Below are 17,374 nucleotides of genomic sequence, written 5' to 3'. Positions count from 1 at the left end.
CCTGACTCTGAAGATCCCCGCGCCCCGCCCCCCCATCTCACCACCGGGGGAGGACCCCTGTCCCTCGCTAACTGAGGCCCCCAGCCCTGCACCCGCCCGCGCGTCCCCCTCCACCTGGCCCGGCCCGCGGGAAACTGAGGGTACAGCCCGCGGGAGGCGCGCAGACCTCCACCCGGCCCGGCCGGCGGCGGCGAGGGCGGCTGCGGCCTAGGGCGCCGGGCGGCCGCGAGCCTCCTCCCCCTCCCGGAAGCGCGGGGCGGGGTCCCCGGCCGGGCCGCGGGGGCGGGCGCGGGGGCCGGGCCGGGGCGGGGCGCGCTCGGCGCTCGCGGGCTCGGCCGGCGGTGCGCGCCCCACTCCAGCTCCAGGCGCCAGCTCGCGGGCCCAGGCCGCCCGGTTCCAGCCCAGCAGCAGCGGCGGTAGCAGCAGCAGCAGCGGCGGCCGCTCGCGGGGAGGCCCCGCGCTCCTCGCAGCCCCTCTCCGGCTCGGTGTATGGAGACGAGGCCCACCGTCCGCCCCTGAGCCCGCCGCCCGGCCCAGGACCACCGGGGGGCTAGGGTGGCCTCGGGCTCCGGCCGGCCGGCCCCCCATCCCCCGCCCCCGGCCGCCCGAGGAGGGCTGCGCGCGGCCCGCGGGCCTCGTCGCCCGCGCGGATCGCCGCGGCCCGGCCGTCCCGTCCCAGGAAGTGGCCGTCCTGACCGCCATGGCTCACTCCCCGGTGCAGTCGGGCCTGCCCGGCATGCAGGTACAGGCAGGAACCCGGCCGCCGAGGGGCGGGAGGGATGCGCGGGCCGGGGCGGAAGCGGGGAACTTGGCGGTGTAAACACGGCCGCTCCCCCCACCCCCAGTTCCCCCGAACGCTGCCCCTTCCGGGGTCGTGCCGGCCTCCCGCGCCGCGCTCGCCGCCTCCGGGGCGCCCTGCCCGGCCCCGCGGCCCCGGTCTCGGGGGTGGGGTGGGGGCCGTGCAGGGACCTGGGGGGCCGCGGCCCGGAGGCGGCCCTCGCGGGTCGGGAGTCGCGGTGGTCCGGGAAGGGGGGAATGTGCGCTGCTGGCCGCGTCGCCCTCCTCGCGTCCCCCTCCCGAGGAGCAGGCCCCGCGCCGGCCCATCCCCTGGGAAGAAGTGATGTGGAGAAATGCCCTTGGAGGCCCGGCTCGCTCTCGGAGCCCGTGTGCGGGCCAGGGGTGGGCGGCGGTGGAGGCCCTGGTCCCTCCCCACCCCCGCTACCCCGGAGAGGGGGGCCCCCGGGCGCGCCCCGGCTCGTCCCGGCGGGCGGAGGAGACAGGGCGGGGAGAGGAAGGGGTAAGCGCCAGCTCCGCTTTCAGCGCGTTGGTCCGCGCGCTTCCTCCCGGTGCAGACGGACCGGGAAGGTGCGAAGCCTGGAAGCCCGTTCTGGAAGGGAGGAATCGATCGGACAGCATGCACTAGGACAGCGTGGGTCCCGGGACTCTGGGCAGGACTTGGAGACTCGATTGGATCCGGCCACTGAGAGTCCCTTTCCACTAACCCTCTCCGTGGCTACTCTGTGGCCTGTTGGCCTCCCAGGGACTTAATATTACTATTTTTTTTTCTGGCGTGGGGGCGGGGAGAGACATTGAATTACACATTTACCTAGATGTATCAAAGAAAGTTTTTCGCCTTCGGGGATTATGTTTAGCCCTTTGAAAAATAAAACCACCTTCCTCGGCTAGTTTGTAATGTGTGTAAACGGGTAAATGGTGGCAAATGTTTGGGATTAAAAATCTCACGAAAGGGTTACGATATCTCTCAAAAGTTTTGTTCCCCCCAGGTTAGCCGGGCGAGGGAACATACGAACTTTAAGTAAACAAGCACAAGCATCCGAGTGGATTATTCGTATTTCAGTGTTCAACGTGCTGTTTCGTTTTTGTTTTTGTTTTTTCCTCCCCTCCCTCTTGAGGGCTGAGAAGTATTTGGACCACATGGGAGCCAGGAATCTGCCCCCTCATTAGAGAGAGATCTTCTCTCTCTCTAAATCCGAAGTAGAAAACTCGACTTCCTTGTTCAGCTTTGATATCTAGAAAAATAGGAGCACAAAGTGGAGTAACAGTTAACATTAATAACTTTACTGTGCTTAAAAAGAAAACTGTCCTTGAACCTCCTGTAAAGAGCTTTTGAACAACACGCATTTAAAAACCTAAGCTACTGCTGACCGCTAGGTAGAAATCAGATGTGGTTTCTTGGTATTTCCTAAAATTCCTGCTTTGGTTTGGTTTGAATTTAGATACAGGAAAGCAGGGTGAACTGGGTAAAAATGTATTTCTGACCAGTAGAGCAAGAAGGACTTCTTGTAATGATTTGGGGAAAAAAAAAACCAACAAAAAACCAAAACCCACATTTGCTCAGTACTTTCTTGAGATACACGCTTATGCTGTTAATCAGGTTGTAATCTAGTACACATGGCCTGCTCAGTACTACCACGGAGGTGTAGTCAGCCTTTGTGGAAAGCGAATCTATTTAAAAAGGTACTTAAAGCCTCTCTGGCTGATGCCCTCAAGTCAGTATCAGATGGTCACCAGGTGGTTATCTAGTCTCAACACTTTTTTTTTTGTCCTCACCTTTTAATTTTTTGCTTCAGGAGTGTGGGCCAGAATTCTTAGTCTTGGATAAGGAAGATACATTTCTTCAAAAAAGTTTGCCTCCCCAAACATATTTCCTCCATAAGGTTACAAGGGAGCTGTTTTTATTTTGCTTTCTCAGTATAAAGGCTGGTAAGTTTTTATTTGGTTGAAACAACTAGATTTTCAGCTGTTGCAGTTTTAGCGGCGCAAGGTGGCTTTGGACAGAGTCATCCCTGTGTTTGAAGTGCCTCCATACAATGTATGATGATTGTTTCTGATGTGCCATTTGGGAAGGAATAGTCTTTCCTTCTCCCTTCCACTCCAAAAGAAAAACAACACACACATTTTATTTTCTGCTTTGAATCAGCAGCTGCTGGTGCCCAGGGAGGCCTTCCTCAGAGTTGTTATTGAGGATTAAATTAAAGGCACACCTGCCTCGGCTGGCTCTCCAGGATAAAATGGGAGGAAAGTACTAACCCACCTGTGCCCTTGCCCTGTTAATCCCATCTCCCTCCCTTTTTTCCTCTTTCATCTCCTGACCAGGATTTATGTGGAGATGGCTTAAAAATTTCAAGAAAGACAGCAGAGTGGATTCAGGCAGCCTAGGCAAAGATCCTTAAAAAAAAACAAACCTGAATTAAAAGAATACTTGCAGTTAAAACATCCTTCTTCATTGTCTTGCAAATCATTTTTATGCCTCTTGATTCTTACTGGTACCACCTGAGGCACAGGTGTAATTTATGTTATTTTCTAGAGGTGGAAACCAGCAGAAACTAATTGAACTGACCGAAGGTGAGAAGGTGCATTATGTGGCAATTTGTGACTAGAGACCAGGTCTTTCCTACTTTTGAACTCATACTCCTACTGGCCTTGCTGAATTACTGTCTTATTACTTTAGCAGAAAGTAACATTTGTTTCATCCTAACTTGGATTTGCAGAAGAAATTAAAATATGAGATTGATATTTTGTTTGTTCCATCAGCAACTGTTATTGAACTGCTGTTGTGCCAGGTACTCCATGAGGGGTTGATGGCTGTAAGTCTGAATGAGTTATCCTTTTTAATAACTGTTTCATAAGAGTTGGGGGTGGGGGACAGTTTTCCTTTTTTTTTTTAACCTCCCACATCCAGTTTCATTAGCATTAGGGAAGAATGGAAATCACGAGCTGAATGTAGTAACTACAAATAGACATAAAGAAATTAGGTTGAGTGGTAGATTTAATAACTCCCTGTCCTTCATTGAACATTTGTTGCTTCTCTCAATTTAATTCAGATTAAAAGAGGAGCAAGCATCAGCTGGAGACGGCAGCACTGATCAGCTTTTAGTTGCAGAAGTTGTAAGTTAGAATTAGATCTTGGTTTATAAATTTCTATCATGGAATTTTATGAGTCACTTTAAACCTCTTGAATTGTGACCCATGTAAGAAATACATTTTACTTCAAAATCCTCACTGCTTGTGTGCTGCTGTGCGATGAGTTTTATTCAAGAGAAGAAAGGAGCCGTTGCAAAACTAAATTGATTTCACAGCTGACTAAAGTATTGTCGTTCAGTCGCTAAGTCGTGTCCGACTCTTTGTGACCCATGGATTGCAGCACGCCAGGCTTCCGTGTCCTTCACTAACCTGGAATTTGCTCAAGCTCACTTCCATTGAGTCAGTGATGCCATCCGATCATCTCGTCCTTCCACTGAAGTATACTCTGTTGATGTGTAACACATGTGTTAGGGCCCAGTCAGCTCTAGCCTGTGTTGTCATACATCCCAGGTGGCGCTAGTGGCAGAGAACCCACGGTCAATGCAGGAAGCCGTAAAGAGACGTAGGTTCGATCCCTGGGTCGGGGAGATCCCCTGGAGGAGGGCATGGCCACCCACTCCAGTATTCTTGCCTGGAGAATCCCATCCACAGAGGACCCTGGTTTTCTGCAGTCCATAGGGTCACAAAGAGCCTTGATTGGAGCGACTTAACATGCAACTACATATAAGATAGTCTCATATTTGAAAGTACAGACCGTTGACAGGAAAAGCTGGAAAAGAAAAGTCTCTACTTGTCACCATCATCCTTCTATTTCTCTTGCTGCTTGGAGAACCCTTTGCTGAGAATGCCTTTTGCGTGGGGAGCGAGAAACGTTGAATGGCCATAGGCAGTGAGTTGGGACACTTCACCAGCGCTCTCGCTCCCCCTGGGGACACCCGTGTGCGCTGGCGATCTGGAGACGAATGGAGGATGGCTGCAGGGACACCCGTGTGCGCCGGCGATCTGGAGACAAATGGAGGATGGCTGAACTTGATTGTGCCTTCAGCGCTCTCTGACTCTTCCTTCTGGGTGGCCCATCTCCACAGTTCTTTCCTGTTTCTGTGGAAGAGGCCTCCCCGCGTTCAGCCTCTTGCCACCCTGCACCCTGGGCAGAGGTCCGTGTGAGTGTGTGGACTTGGGGTATTTGTGAGGTGGGGGGCCCTGAGGCACTGGAAGGGAAGGCCAATCTGTGGAGTGCGATCTGGCATTGGGCTGGATGGGGAGCCCGCATACACGCGGCGTGTTTCTCCAGTAGCCCTGGCAGGTGAAGCCTCCTCCTGGCCTGTCCTCAGGAAGTCTGCAGCCTAGCGAGGGCCGATCAGGGTGCTCTGCCGAGGAAGGTTCGGAAGGGTGGGGGGCCGCACAGAGCAGGGCTCGGGGTTGGGCAAGTGAGCTTGAGGGGCCTAGGTGGGACTGGAGCTGGACGGGTGGCACCCAGGGTGAGGCCCTGCATTCCCGGCTGCCTGGGGCTGAGTGCCGTCAGAAGCCTGCTTCCTCCCTGTGGTGGGAGAAGGTGGAAGAATGCTGGGCGCACTGGTGCCTGCTCAGGAGTTGGTGGCAGCTCTTCAGAGGTGAGCTTCAGGCCTCGTTGCTCCGTGGTAGGCGGGATCTTCCCGGACCAGGGATCGAACCTGTGTTCCCTGCATTGGCAGGCGGGTTCTTATCCTCTGTACCACCAGGGGAAGTCCATGATGGGAACTCTTAACCTTTGTTTTATAGTCTTTATTACTCTTTCATGCCCCTTGCATTTGTTCTGACCTTTTCCCAACGCGATGTTACAAGGAAAATAAAGACACTTGGCTGTTATTGTTAGTAGCGTGTTTTTAAGTTTTTTTTTTTTTTAATATTCAAGACTTCATGTTTCTTCTTCTTTTCAGCAAAATTTAAGAAAGTTAAGAATTTGTTTTGTGTAAAGTCAGCTCTTAAGGGAGAGGGTTGTCAGAAGATTAGAAAAAAGAAAACAGCTTGGAGGAGTCCAGGACGTTTTGGTTCTAATATTGTATCAGGGAACGTTGTTGATAGTATCTCGCATGGAACCAGTCGACCTTCAAGTAGAAATTGGTCTGATTAGATTTTTCTGGGCCAATAACATAGCACTGTGTCCTGGAGGAGGGTGGTTACGTGTCCATGGCAGTCTCCATCGCCCTTTCTTGTTCCTTTCTGTAATTTTTGTGGCCATCTTCGAGTCACCGTTTTGGAGTGCATAATGGAGCTTGTTTGACGCAGATTGACACAGCTTTTCAGTTGAACAGTATTTTTCTAGGACTTGGGTTCAGGTTTCTCAGGAAATGAACCTGTTGGCAATTGCTGTGTGTTTTACAGACAACACTGAGGTCTGTCCAGGAGTCTGAGGGTTTCTTGTGAAACAGGTCACTTTGCTCTCTTTTTGGGTAATTTCTCCCAGTGGTTCAGAGTTGCCGCCTAGGCAACTCCATACCTGCAGGAAATGGACCACACCCAACCAGCCCAGCTGGGGCTTTTTTGGTGCTTGGGCTGGGCTCAGCATTGTTATCAGTAATGGAATCTTGGGGCGGGCTGGAGTGCAGGAAATAAAAAGTTTACTCTGTTATCCCTCCATTGCTGCTCAGAGTCAGGCCCTGTCATCCGGCCAGCCCTTCCCCTCCCAGAACTTACGTTTTTGCAGTGTAATGCCTTTCAAACTCTCAGTGCCAAATACTTTGAGGAGGACAAAAACAGGGCTGTTACAGCACCTGGCTCCTGGATGATATGGAGTTTCTTAAACCTAAAGGGCTCCCTGGTTTCCAAGGTTTTGTTTGTTTAGTCGCTCAGTCGGGTCCGACTCTTTTCGATCCCACGGACTGCCGCATGCCAAGCTTCCCTGTCCTTCACCATCTTGTGTAGTTTGCTTGAACTCATGTCTGTTGAGTCGGTGATGCCATCCAACCATCTCATTCTCTGTCGCCCACTTCTCCTGCCTTCAGTCTTTCCCAGCATCAGGGTCTGTTCCAGTGAGTCGGCTCTTTGCATCAGGTGGCCAAAGTATAGGAGCTTCAGCATTAGTCCTTCCAGTGAGTATTCAGGGTTGATTTCCTTTAGGATCAACTGGTTTAATCTTGCAGTCCAGGGGACTCTAAAGAGTCTTCTCCAGCACCTCAGTTTGAGAGCATCAGTTCTTCGGCAATCAGTCTTCATGGTCCAGCTCTCATATCTGTACATGACAACTGGAAAAACCATAGCTTTGACTACGTGGATCTTTGTTGGCAAAGTGATGTCTCTGCTTTTTAATATGCTGTCTAGATTTGTCACAGCTTTTCTTCCAAGGAGCAAGTGTCTTTTAATTTTATGACTGTTGTCCACAGTGATATTGGAGCCCAAAATCTGTCACTGCTCCCACTTTTTCCCTATTTGTCATGAAGTGATGGGACCGGATGCCATGATCTTAGTTTTTTGAACGTTGAGTTTTAAGCAAACATTTTCACTCTCCTCACTCACCCTCATCAAAAGGCTCTTTAGTTCCCCTTTGCTTTCTGCCATTAGACTAGTACCAAGGTTGAGAGGAGAGAAATAAGATGTGCCTGGCTTGAGACAAATTATAAAACATCCCAGTTGTGGGTTAAAGGTATTTTGTGTACACCCCACTGGGGACAGCATTCCATTTACAGACCTTCGTATTTTCAGGAGGACCTCAGTCAGTAGAAGAGGCTGTGTGTTCAGCGCCCTGTTGGTATCTGAATACACTGTGGGAACTTTGTGAGTTTTATATTAATGCTTACCAGAGAGTCAGCCTGTGTTTATCTTCCCGCTTAGTCCCTTCCTGTTTTTCAAAAGACTTTTCTGGCCCTCAGATTTGAAAGGACCCCATAGGTCCAGACACTTTGTCTTATGTTAATTATTTAGGGTTTTTTTTTTTTTTTTTAGTTTTTATTTAAAAAGTTATGTATGTGATAAAGGGTTTGTTGGAACAGAGGCAGTTCCTTGCCCTTTGCTTCCATTTTCTCCCTGAAGGCAGCCCCTTTGCTCTTGGCTGGAAGTTGCTGTTACTTCTTTGTTCACAAAGAGCATTTGCAAATAGGGTTTTCCCCCGTCTGTAGACTTTGGACCCCGACGATGTTGAGGATTTAGTTCTTGAGTCCTTGCCTCCTTCCCTGGCTTGTCCCTCCCCTCCCCCAGCCCAGTGCAGTTACAGGATAACTTGGGTCCGATGCTTGTGTGTACATTAATGGGACTCCAGAATCGCGAAGCCCAGCCGGTCATTATTAAACCAGGATTACTTTTTCAAGTCTTGTTTGGAAGTTCTTTTTTTGGAAATGTAATTGTTTTAGTCTGAGTTGCTGTTACAGAATAGCATTAAAAACCCTTAGTGGCTTAAACAAACACTTGTCACAGTTTTGGAGGCTGGAAAGCCCAAGGTCAAGGCTCTGGCAGATTAGGTGTCTTCTGAGTGCCCAGGGGCTGGGGGGTACTCTGGGGCTCTCCTTCCAAGGGCACTGTTGCCAATCTGGAGGGCTCCACTTTTGTGACCTAGTCATGTCCATCACACTGGTGGAGGGTTGGGTTTCACCATATGATGGGGTATGTGTGTTAGTTGCTCAGTCGTGTGCAACCCTTTGCGACTCCATGGACTGTAGCCCGCCAGGCTCCTCATCCATGGGATTCTCCAGGCAAGAATACTGAACCATATGATGGGGTAGGGGGTACTCATAAACGTTTAGTCCTTAGCAGCACTTGTAACTCACTCAACCCCAGCCCCAGACCAGTGGTTGAAACCTTCCCTGGGGGAGTCCAGGTGGAGCACACAGGCTGTCTGTCACGTTTCACTTCTTTGGAGACTCCTTCCCATGAGCCTCTTGGCCCGGACCGCCGGCATCCTGGGTCGTCCTTTCCTTCATCGCCCGGATTCCTCGAATTGCTGTCTTGGGTTGGCTCGTGTTCTGTGTCTCCTGCCATCATGGCTTCCACCACCGAGTTGTTGGAACGTACCTTGTGGTGGCCTTCTTGTGAATAGGGTGCATGCGAGATAGTGGGTTTTTTTTGTTTTTAAGGTCTTGGATATCTGCAAATTTCTTCTTTTTGCCTTTCTCCTTTGTTGATATTTTGGCAGTGTATTTAGTTACGGGTTGGAAATTATTTCCTCCAGAATCGTGACAGTGTCTCCACTGTTTATATTAATATTAAACAGATGAATGAAGTAGAAGGTGAATTCCAAGGTCAGGACTGCCCAGTCCGTGGTGCATGGAGGGCCTTCTGAGCCGCTGTCCTCTTCCTCCTGGGATCTTGCCTTCTGGTTTCTCTCCGTCAGAAAGAGGCGGTGTACACACACCCTTGTTTTTCTGTCTGTGACCCCCACCTCTCCCGACTTGAATACCCCTTTTCCCTTCTGTCTCTCATTTTCTGGTCTCAGGGTCCCATGGACCCAGAACCGTTTTCAGGGCAGCCTGCAGTGTCTTGTCAGAGAAACTTTTGCTTAAGTTGACTGCTGTTTGGAGCGTGCAGCTGTGGTCCGGGAGTGAGTGAGGGCTTCCTGGGAGGACGGGGGTGGCACCGCCAGGGTGGGTCAGGTGCCATGCGACCCGGTTGCCCCTGGGCGTGTGTCCCTGTGACCCCGTTCCTGGCTCCGTGCTGCTCCTCAGACGCTCGCATTAGTGGGCACTTGGCTCCAAGGCTGCACCTCTTACTGAAAACAAAGTACCTTTTGGGGATAGAAGCACACGGTGATAAACGAGTGGAAATGGAAAGGAATCTAGAACTCGGGGGCCGGGCGTTGGCCAGCAGCTGTTTTCAGCAGTTTTCTCAGCATCGCTGTAAAAATCCAGTTCAGTGCGGTTGACTCACAGTTGTCAAACTGGCACCTGAACTCCTGCTGAACCGAGAGCCTGCGGTAGAAAGCCCTGTGTGCGCCACCTCCCATGTGTGCAGTGCCCTATCGTGGCACCAAATGTTTCTTGAGAGGTAATTTGAAAAGAAAAAGAGGGATGAGTACGAAGAACTGCTTTTTTCCTCAGAAGTTGCTACCGGGAGGCGGGTGGCTTTTTCCTTCTGCCTCACTGGGGAACCTGGAGAGATAAGCAGGGAAAGGAAAAGGTCTTTGGGCGTTGCCACATTGATGCCTGTCAAGGAGACAGTGGGGTCCTTGTAGGAAGGGAACTTTGTTCTCTTGCTCTCCTCCCAAGGGCCCCAGGCGGGGGCAGCTCATGCCCTTGGCCTATCCTCAGAGCTTCCGCTGCGAGAAGGGCTATTGGACCAGTTTTACAGATGTGAAAACTGAGGCTAAAGGAAACTGGACTGAGGCTCCGTGCCTGGGAGCAGAGCCCTGATTTTTAGCCCTCACTCCACCAGAGTGCCTCCTACCCAGCATTTCTGATCCTGCCCCGCCGTCTACGTGGCTGCTGTTTCCCTAAGGACCTGGTTGCTCCTCTATCTTCTCTGAGACCACCCCAGTCCAGGGCCAGTAACTGCTGGTATTTGAGGGCACTTTTATTTCCATAATTTTTTTTTGACTTTTGAAGAAGATTTTGTTCACGTTCCAGGGCTATTTTTAATTGACTTCCTGGAGTTCGGAGGGTGGGTATTGGGGGAGGTTACTGGTCTCCATTCTCTTTGTCTCAGTTCTCTCTGCTGAGCCCTTAGGCCACCCTTGGGGTGGGAGAGCAGCCTCTGCCGTCTGTTTCTTGCCTCTCAGGGTGTTGCCCTGGTTGTTTTGAAACGTGCTGAAGTAGTTAACTGGAAAAAGCAGCCTGTAACAGTGGTTTTTCAGATTTCAGCGTTTACCCTCATCCATTGCCTGGAGGGCTTGGTAAAATGTAGACAGTCTGGGGTGGACTGTGTGTTTCTAACAAGATGCCAGGTGTGCCAGGGCCAGTTTGAGAACCACTGCACCATAGTTAAAAATCCTCATCATGGACGCATACTGTGTTGGTGCCCATTTGCAGAGCGGCTCAGTGGGTAGTCAGTGCTGGCGAGTTGGGGCGTATATTTCAGAAACTGACTTTGGAAGCACGGGTCTGACTTTGAAAGTTGAATAGGCTTTTCAGTGGAAAGAATTGCTGGACTCTTTAGCAACAAAGGTCCATCTAGTCAAAGCTATGGTTTTTCCAGTAGTCGTGTATGGATGTGAGAGTTGAACCGTAAGACAGCTGAGCGCCGAATAATTGATGTGTTTGAACTGTGGTGTTGGAGAAGACTCTTGAGAGTCCCTTGGACTGCAAGGAGATCCAACCAGTCCGCCCTAAAGGAGATCAGTCCTGAATATTCATTGGAAGGACTGATGCTGAAGCTCCAATACTTTGGCCACCTGATGTGAAGAACTGACTCACTGGAAAAGACCCTGATGTTGGGAAAGATGGAAGGCAGGAGGAGAAGGGGACGACAGAGGATGAGATGGTTGGATGGCATCACTGACTCGATGGATATGAGTTTGAGTAAGCTCTAGGAGTTGGCGATGGACAGGGAGGCCTTGCGTGCTGCAGTCCATGGGGTCACAAAGAGTCAGACACGGCTGAGTGACTGAACTGACTGAACTTAACCGTTTTAGTGTGTATTACACACTGGCTAAGGGGCAGAGGAAGACATGTGCTCCATGTCTGTCTGACTTTGGAACCTTGTTTTTTAAGAAATGCATCTCAGACTAGCCTTCGTGGTTCTCTTGGGAAACCCTGAGCCTGAACAAAGGTCCTGAGCCCGAAGCTCTTCCTCAGCGTTGTCAGGGTCGTCTCTTAACTGTTTCCATCAAGTCGCCCTCTGCTTAAAACCCTTTGGTGGCTTCCTGACCAGATATAAACTCCAGCTTAGCACCCAGGACCCCCTCACCCTGCAGGAGACACTCCCTGCCCACCCCTTGGGGTCACCCCAGGGTCCTGTGCCCAGGAACCCCTGGCAAGCCATTAGTGTTTATATTCTGTCGCCTTTTCTCCCCCTTGATTGGATTGTGAGGAGAGACCTGCAGTGAAGGTCCCTGTCGTCCGCCTCCGAGTTGGTGCTCGGCCCAGGAGGGGGGCCTGCTGCTGTGCCTGGTGGAGGATGGGGGGCAGCTAGGAAACGAGTGGGCGCCCCTGGGCAAAGTTGACGCTCTTCTCTCACAGTGGTTCTGCTTAACACTTAACTAAAGATCTGCATGTCTCTGAACTGAGAATACTATTCCAGACCAGTAGTCTTTTCCATGTTTTGGAGGTCAGAGGTTTTGTGCTTTTGTGTAGAATTGGTTGATTTGATTTTTTAATTAAAAAACAATCGATTTCTGTGTTTAGTTGCTCAGTCATGTCCCACTCTTTTGCGACCCCTTGGACTACAGCCCTCCAGGCTCCTGGGTCCATGGGATTTCTCAGGCAAGAATACTGGCGTGGGTTGCCATTTCCTTCTCCCGGGGATTTTTCTGACCCAGGGATCGAAACCTGAGTCTCCTGCTTTGGCAGGAAGATTCCTTACCGTCTGAGCCCCCCATTAGCAGCCCTTTATTAGCGTGTCCTGTGATTAGCTAGACTTGCTTATTTGAGGGTGGTTTTTGGTGGTGGGGAAGGGGTAGGGGACTTTTTCTTTCTTAACTGTGTTGTAATTTTTTTTTGCAGTTCATTGTATGGGCATTTTCCAGTATGAGGGTGAATGGCATATGAAGCAGATTTAGGGGATGAACTGTGTCCAGAAAGGCGGTTGTGAATTCTGGGGGCTCTTCCCTTTCCTTTGTTAATAAAGGATCTGAAGGGTTTCTTTTTTATTTTTCTTTAAAGCCAAAACAAGAAAACCCCTTTTGTGTCCTTCAGGATGCCTTCCTCCCAGTGTCTTCTTCAAGAAAAAATGAAGTGCTTACGTGGAGTGAAACTGCTTGCATTTCCTGGCCTGCTGACCCAGGCTGCCTGTATTTTTCTGTGCTTTGGGTGGGACGTGCTTGGGTCTGAGTGGTGGGGATCTCAGGTCACCCACCAGTGGGCCTGGGGCCTTCAGCGCCCCCAGCACCAAGATTCGGCCCTGGCTATTGTGGGATGAAATTCTGTTTCTCCATACCGTGAAGCAGAGCCGTCTTCTAAAGTGATCACGCAGTTTAGAATAGTTTTTAGTGGAAAAGCAGTTTTCCCAGGAATCTATACATTTCCTGATCTTGTGGATCAGTTACTGCTTATGTGAAGCAAACGGTTTAGTGAGAGGCCGCCTTCTCAGCTCTCCTCCCCAAATAAATACATACTGATATGTGTGTGCACGCCTATAAAATGGGTTTTCATTTTTTACTACTTTTATATTTCCAAAAGGAAAAAGATAAAACCCTCCACATCCTGAAAATTAATGGGAGTGAAAAGTTATTAAATTGATAAAATACTATTAAGCCTTTAAAAAAATTATTTTAATTGGAGGATAATTACAGTATTGTGATGGTTTTTGCCATACGTCAGTATGAATTGACTGTAGTTAAACATGTGTCCCCCTCCATCCTGAAAACCCCTACCCCCTCCCTCCCCACTCCATCCCTCCCAAGTTGTCACAGAGGACTGGCTTTAGGTGCCCTGCGTCATACATCAAACTCCACACTGGTTATCTGTTTTACACGTGGGAATGCATATGTTTCAATGCTCTTCTCTCAACTCATCCCAGCTTCTCTTTCTCCCACAAGCCTTTTTAATGTGGCAAAATTCTCAACATTCTGAGGTATTTTATATTTTATACCTAGCCTGTTGTATCAGTTATTTCTTTATGTTAGCTGAAGCCATTAAATGATTCGGTTTTTGAAATTCCATGAAAACAATTCTCTCTTGGTTCATCTTTTTGCATCAGAGCAGCGATGATCCAGTTCAGAAGGGGTGGGGATGGAGGGGGAGGTGCTGGGCGGGGCGGTGGCGGGGGTTGCCGTGAGGACTTCTGGCCACTTTGCACATCATGAAGTGGGGGTTTGAGGAGGAGAGCATCTAACTTACTCGTGTTAAGTCCAGAAATGGACGAACACCTTCAGTCCATCGGCCATTAAAGCTCCTGCTTTTAAAGCAGGAGCATCTGTAAACCCACTTCTTGAATATAGCTGTCTTCCAGTTGTTGTCTCTGTATGCGTGTCTCTCTAAGCGATGGCGGTCACACGTAGGTGCACTTGGTATATTGTTTTCCATTTAGAAATGGATCGTGAATATCACGCCCGTTTCCCTGCAGTTTTCCTTGTGATGATTTTAATGGTGTTTCTGACTCACCTCCTTAACGTGGGGCCTGCCCATCCTTAGGACACAGAGTTCTAGCCAGAAACTCGTTCCCGTTTGGCTCTGCTGGTGGATATGGAATTACCTTGCTGCTTTTTCCTTTTGCCTTTAGAGAAAGAAAAATTAGTCATCCTCCCCCTCCCACAACAGTGTTATTGGAAAGCACTGGTTGTTGTTATTTAACAAGTTTTTGTTGGTAATTGCTTCACTTAACACGAGTGAGTTAGATAGCTCTCCTTGTGTTATTACATATTCACTCTGGGCCCCTTGCCCTGTAACAGTTGTGTGGACAGGAACCTGCAGAGACTGTGCGTGTGTATGTGTGTGTACACGTGTGTGTAACAGCATTGTGTGTGTACACGCATGTGTAACAGTGAGCATTAACTCAGAACAACACAGCTGATCTCCTTTCCTGACTGCCTGTCCTCTGTGGATGCGGGATGTGGAGTTCTGCCTGGCTGAATCGCATTCTTCCTGGTTGTTCTTCAGATGGATATTTTGTGTATGTGATAAAAGTCCTAGTTTTAAAACAGCTTTTTATGTCCTGCGTGTCTCTTTTAAAAAGTCTTTGAATGAAAAGTTGTAGAAGATGTAGAAATTAGCAGGTGTAATAATAGGTGCAAATAATGTGACTTAAAAATTTAATCATTGCTGCGAATGAACAGTCCTCCCGCCCCCCCAGCCCCCCACCCCAGATGAGGATGAATGTGTCTCTCCCTAGTTTTGTCTCGAGCGATGGGGCCGCAGTCAGTGAAGTCGCGCAGACCGTGTGCACGTGTTTTCTGCCCGCCCAGGGTGCGCGCCTGAGTGAGGTTCCGCTGGTGCTGATGGTGCCTGCCTTGCCCGAGCCACTTAAGGTTTTCCCGACATGTGGGTTCTGATCAGTTTAGTCTCCCCACCTCCAGGGGAGTTACGAAAAACTCTTCGGTCCCAGAGACTTTGAGGATTCGGTTAAGGGGCACTGACCTGCGTTACTGGATTTCTATCATGTTTGATGAGTAGAAAAACGTAGGGAAACATACACAGCAATGATATGAAAATACAGCATGACTGAATTTTGCTAGAACCGATTTGCTTTTTTCTTTATTCAGATTTAAAACATTTTTCCTTATTGTGTGACTGATTGTCTTTAGTTATTTGTTTCACACTTACAAAAGTGGTCACAGAAAGGGAAACTGTTGGGGAAGAGAACAATGAAAGAAATAGAGGACGTGTTGTCAGACTTTATAAAAGATCTTTGCTATTTGAAGCTGAAATTCTATGTAGTAATGTAGTCAGTGTGGCCATTTTACTTTATAGTACTTTATAAAACACAATAAGGGATTTATTAATGTTTTTATTTGTAATTTCCATGATCACCTCTGTTACAGTTTGATACAAAAAAAACCAGATTGATTTCATGTGTCTGAAGTTTAAAATATGGGCAATCCCCAAGTACATTTCAGATTTCATTTGTAAGTTTGTTGGTTAGAAGTGCAGCCTGTTTTTTTTTTTTTTTTTAACAGAAATGAATTTGTAAACAGTGGTTAAATTGTGAGGCTAGGCTTGAAAAGCCTAACTGAACTATGAGTTAAGAGTTTCTGGTTCTTCAGGCAGGAAGCTAGTTGGTGTAAGAGAGCTGGAAAAGAAGGAAGATTTTTCTTTGCAACTCTTGGTGCAGGCCTGGTTCTGTGCAACATCTGAGTTCAGGTTGGTCTCTCGTCCTACTGGGCCTCCCGGCTACCGCCAGGACCCTTGTTCTCCATCCTTTGATGCCTTCCTCATATTGCATCTCTGGAGTGAGTCCCTCTTTGCTACATTTCATTGAGAAGTTCTCAGTTAAAGTTCCTATTCTTTGTTTTAAAATTGATGTTAGTTAGTCGTTGGGAAAGCATTTATACAAGTTCATACCGGTAGCAATCTTCCTCAGTGAGAGGAAGAAGGTATGTTGATCTAAGCAGATGCCTAATAGGTAGAATGTGAGGCAGGGAAGGACTGATGGCATGGACCAGGCATGATGTCTAGGGCTGCAGAATAGTCTGTGCTGGCATTGATGAAGAAGAGGAATGATAACCCTGACTTCAGGGAGCTTACAGTCTTAGAGCAGAGGCATGCGAGTGGACACTTTCACTGGTACACATGCAGTTGTAGAAGGAAGTATAAGGCCCAGAAGTAGCACCGAGGAGGAGTAATTATACTGAGAGGTGGCAGTTTGAAGATCAATGAAGGAAATGATGCCTGAGCTCTTTTTTAGAAGAAGGCACAAGGAATCCGGGCTTCCCTGGTGGCTCCTGCAGGAGACCCGAATTCGATCCCTGGAGCAGGTGGGTGGCAACCCACTCCTGTATTCTTGCCTGGTTGAAATCCCATAGAGAGAGGAGCCTGGCGAACCACAACAGTCCCTGGGGTCGAAAAAAGTCAGCACGAGTGAGCAACCCCCGCACATACACACAGAAGGAATCTAGACAGAATAGAGTATTTAAAAGCATAGGGGGTTTTTTGGTTTTGTTTTAATAGCACAGAGTGTTGGGAAGAGGGCAGGGTTAGGGTAATTCAGTTTTGCAGGACTGTTAAAGAACGAGATAGACGAAGTTGAAAAGGGGACAAGCTCATAAAGGACTGTGCTTAGCGGTTCGGGCTTTGGTTAAGTGATGCAGCATTGCGGAGAATGTTTGAAGGGGCAGAATGAGACCAGTTTTTGTTTTGACAGTTTGGTGCTTGGACTGGAGGAGAGGTGGAGGGTTGGCTGTTGATGGACTGTTGGTGGACAGAGGTCTCCGTATGTGGATGGGACTCAGGAGGGAGCTGTGGGCGGAATGAGCCGGCTTGGTGATAGGGACTGGACTGGAGGGAGGGTGGAGTCCTGGCATAGCCCCTCGGGATCTGGCCTGGGTGTGGGGGTGAGTGAGTCACGGGACCACCTATTGGCATAGACAAGGAAGAAGCTACACAGATAGAGTTTCTGTTTCAGAGGACTGGAATGCAGGTGGAGGGACAGAATAGCTGGTTACGTGCATGGACCTGGAGCTTGGGCGAAGAGTCCAGGCTGGGGACTGACCAGGCTACTGATTTATGAATGAGGTCATCAGGGTGGTTAGCCTCCTGAGGAGGGGCGTGGGCACTGTGGGGAGGGCTGTTGGAGAGGGTGTAGCCTGCGTTCAGCTCTCAGAGGCATCTGCTGTCCCACCCCGCTTTACCTGTTAGGCACCTGTGAGGCCTTCTGCGCTGAGCTCTGCCGCCGTCACAGCATCAGTGATTTCCACCCTGGCCCCAGGATGGGGGCGTGGCTTGTCTGTCTGTCCCCAGCGGGAGCAGTTCATGAGCCGATTGTCCGGAAGTCCAGAGCAGCTTGTCGTTGCTTGGGTGATGGGAGTTTGATTAGATAAACCGTATGCCAGCGTTCC

At 49.6% G+C, this 17,374-nt stretch overlaps 1 protein-coding gene across 3 annotated transcripts in view; it reads left to right on the top strand.

The window, feature by feature from the left end:
• Positions 1-17,374, top strand: part of STK24 (serine/threonine kinase 24) — a 141,721-nt gene that overhangs the window by 48,834 nt on the left and 75,513 nt on the right. The window contains exon 1 of one of the 3 annotated variants that reach the window (XM_055542888.1): positions 310-742. The exons of 1 other annotated variant lie outside the window; for it this stretch is intronic. In XM_055542888.1, the coding sequence (XP_055398863.1) occupies positions 701-742 (42 nt within the window). In that variant the 5' untranslated portion in view covers positions 310-700. Of the gene's footprint in view, positions 1-309; positions 743-3,414; positions 3,609-17,374 lie in introns of those variants that run through there. One more of the 3 variants, XM_055542889.1, reaches the window with a different exon arrangement.

This window comes from Bubalus kerabau, chromosome 12 (assembly GCF_029407905.1).
Source record: "Bubalus kerabau isolate K-KA32 ecotype Philippines breed swamp buffalo chromosome 12, PCC_UOA_SB_1v2, whole genome shotgun sequence".
NCBI classification, from domain to species: Eukaryota; Metazoa; Chordata; class Mammalia; order Artiodactyla; family Bovidae; genus Bubalus; species Bubalus kerabau.
This window is presented reverse-complemented; position numbering and strand designations above follow the sequence as displayed.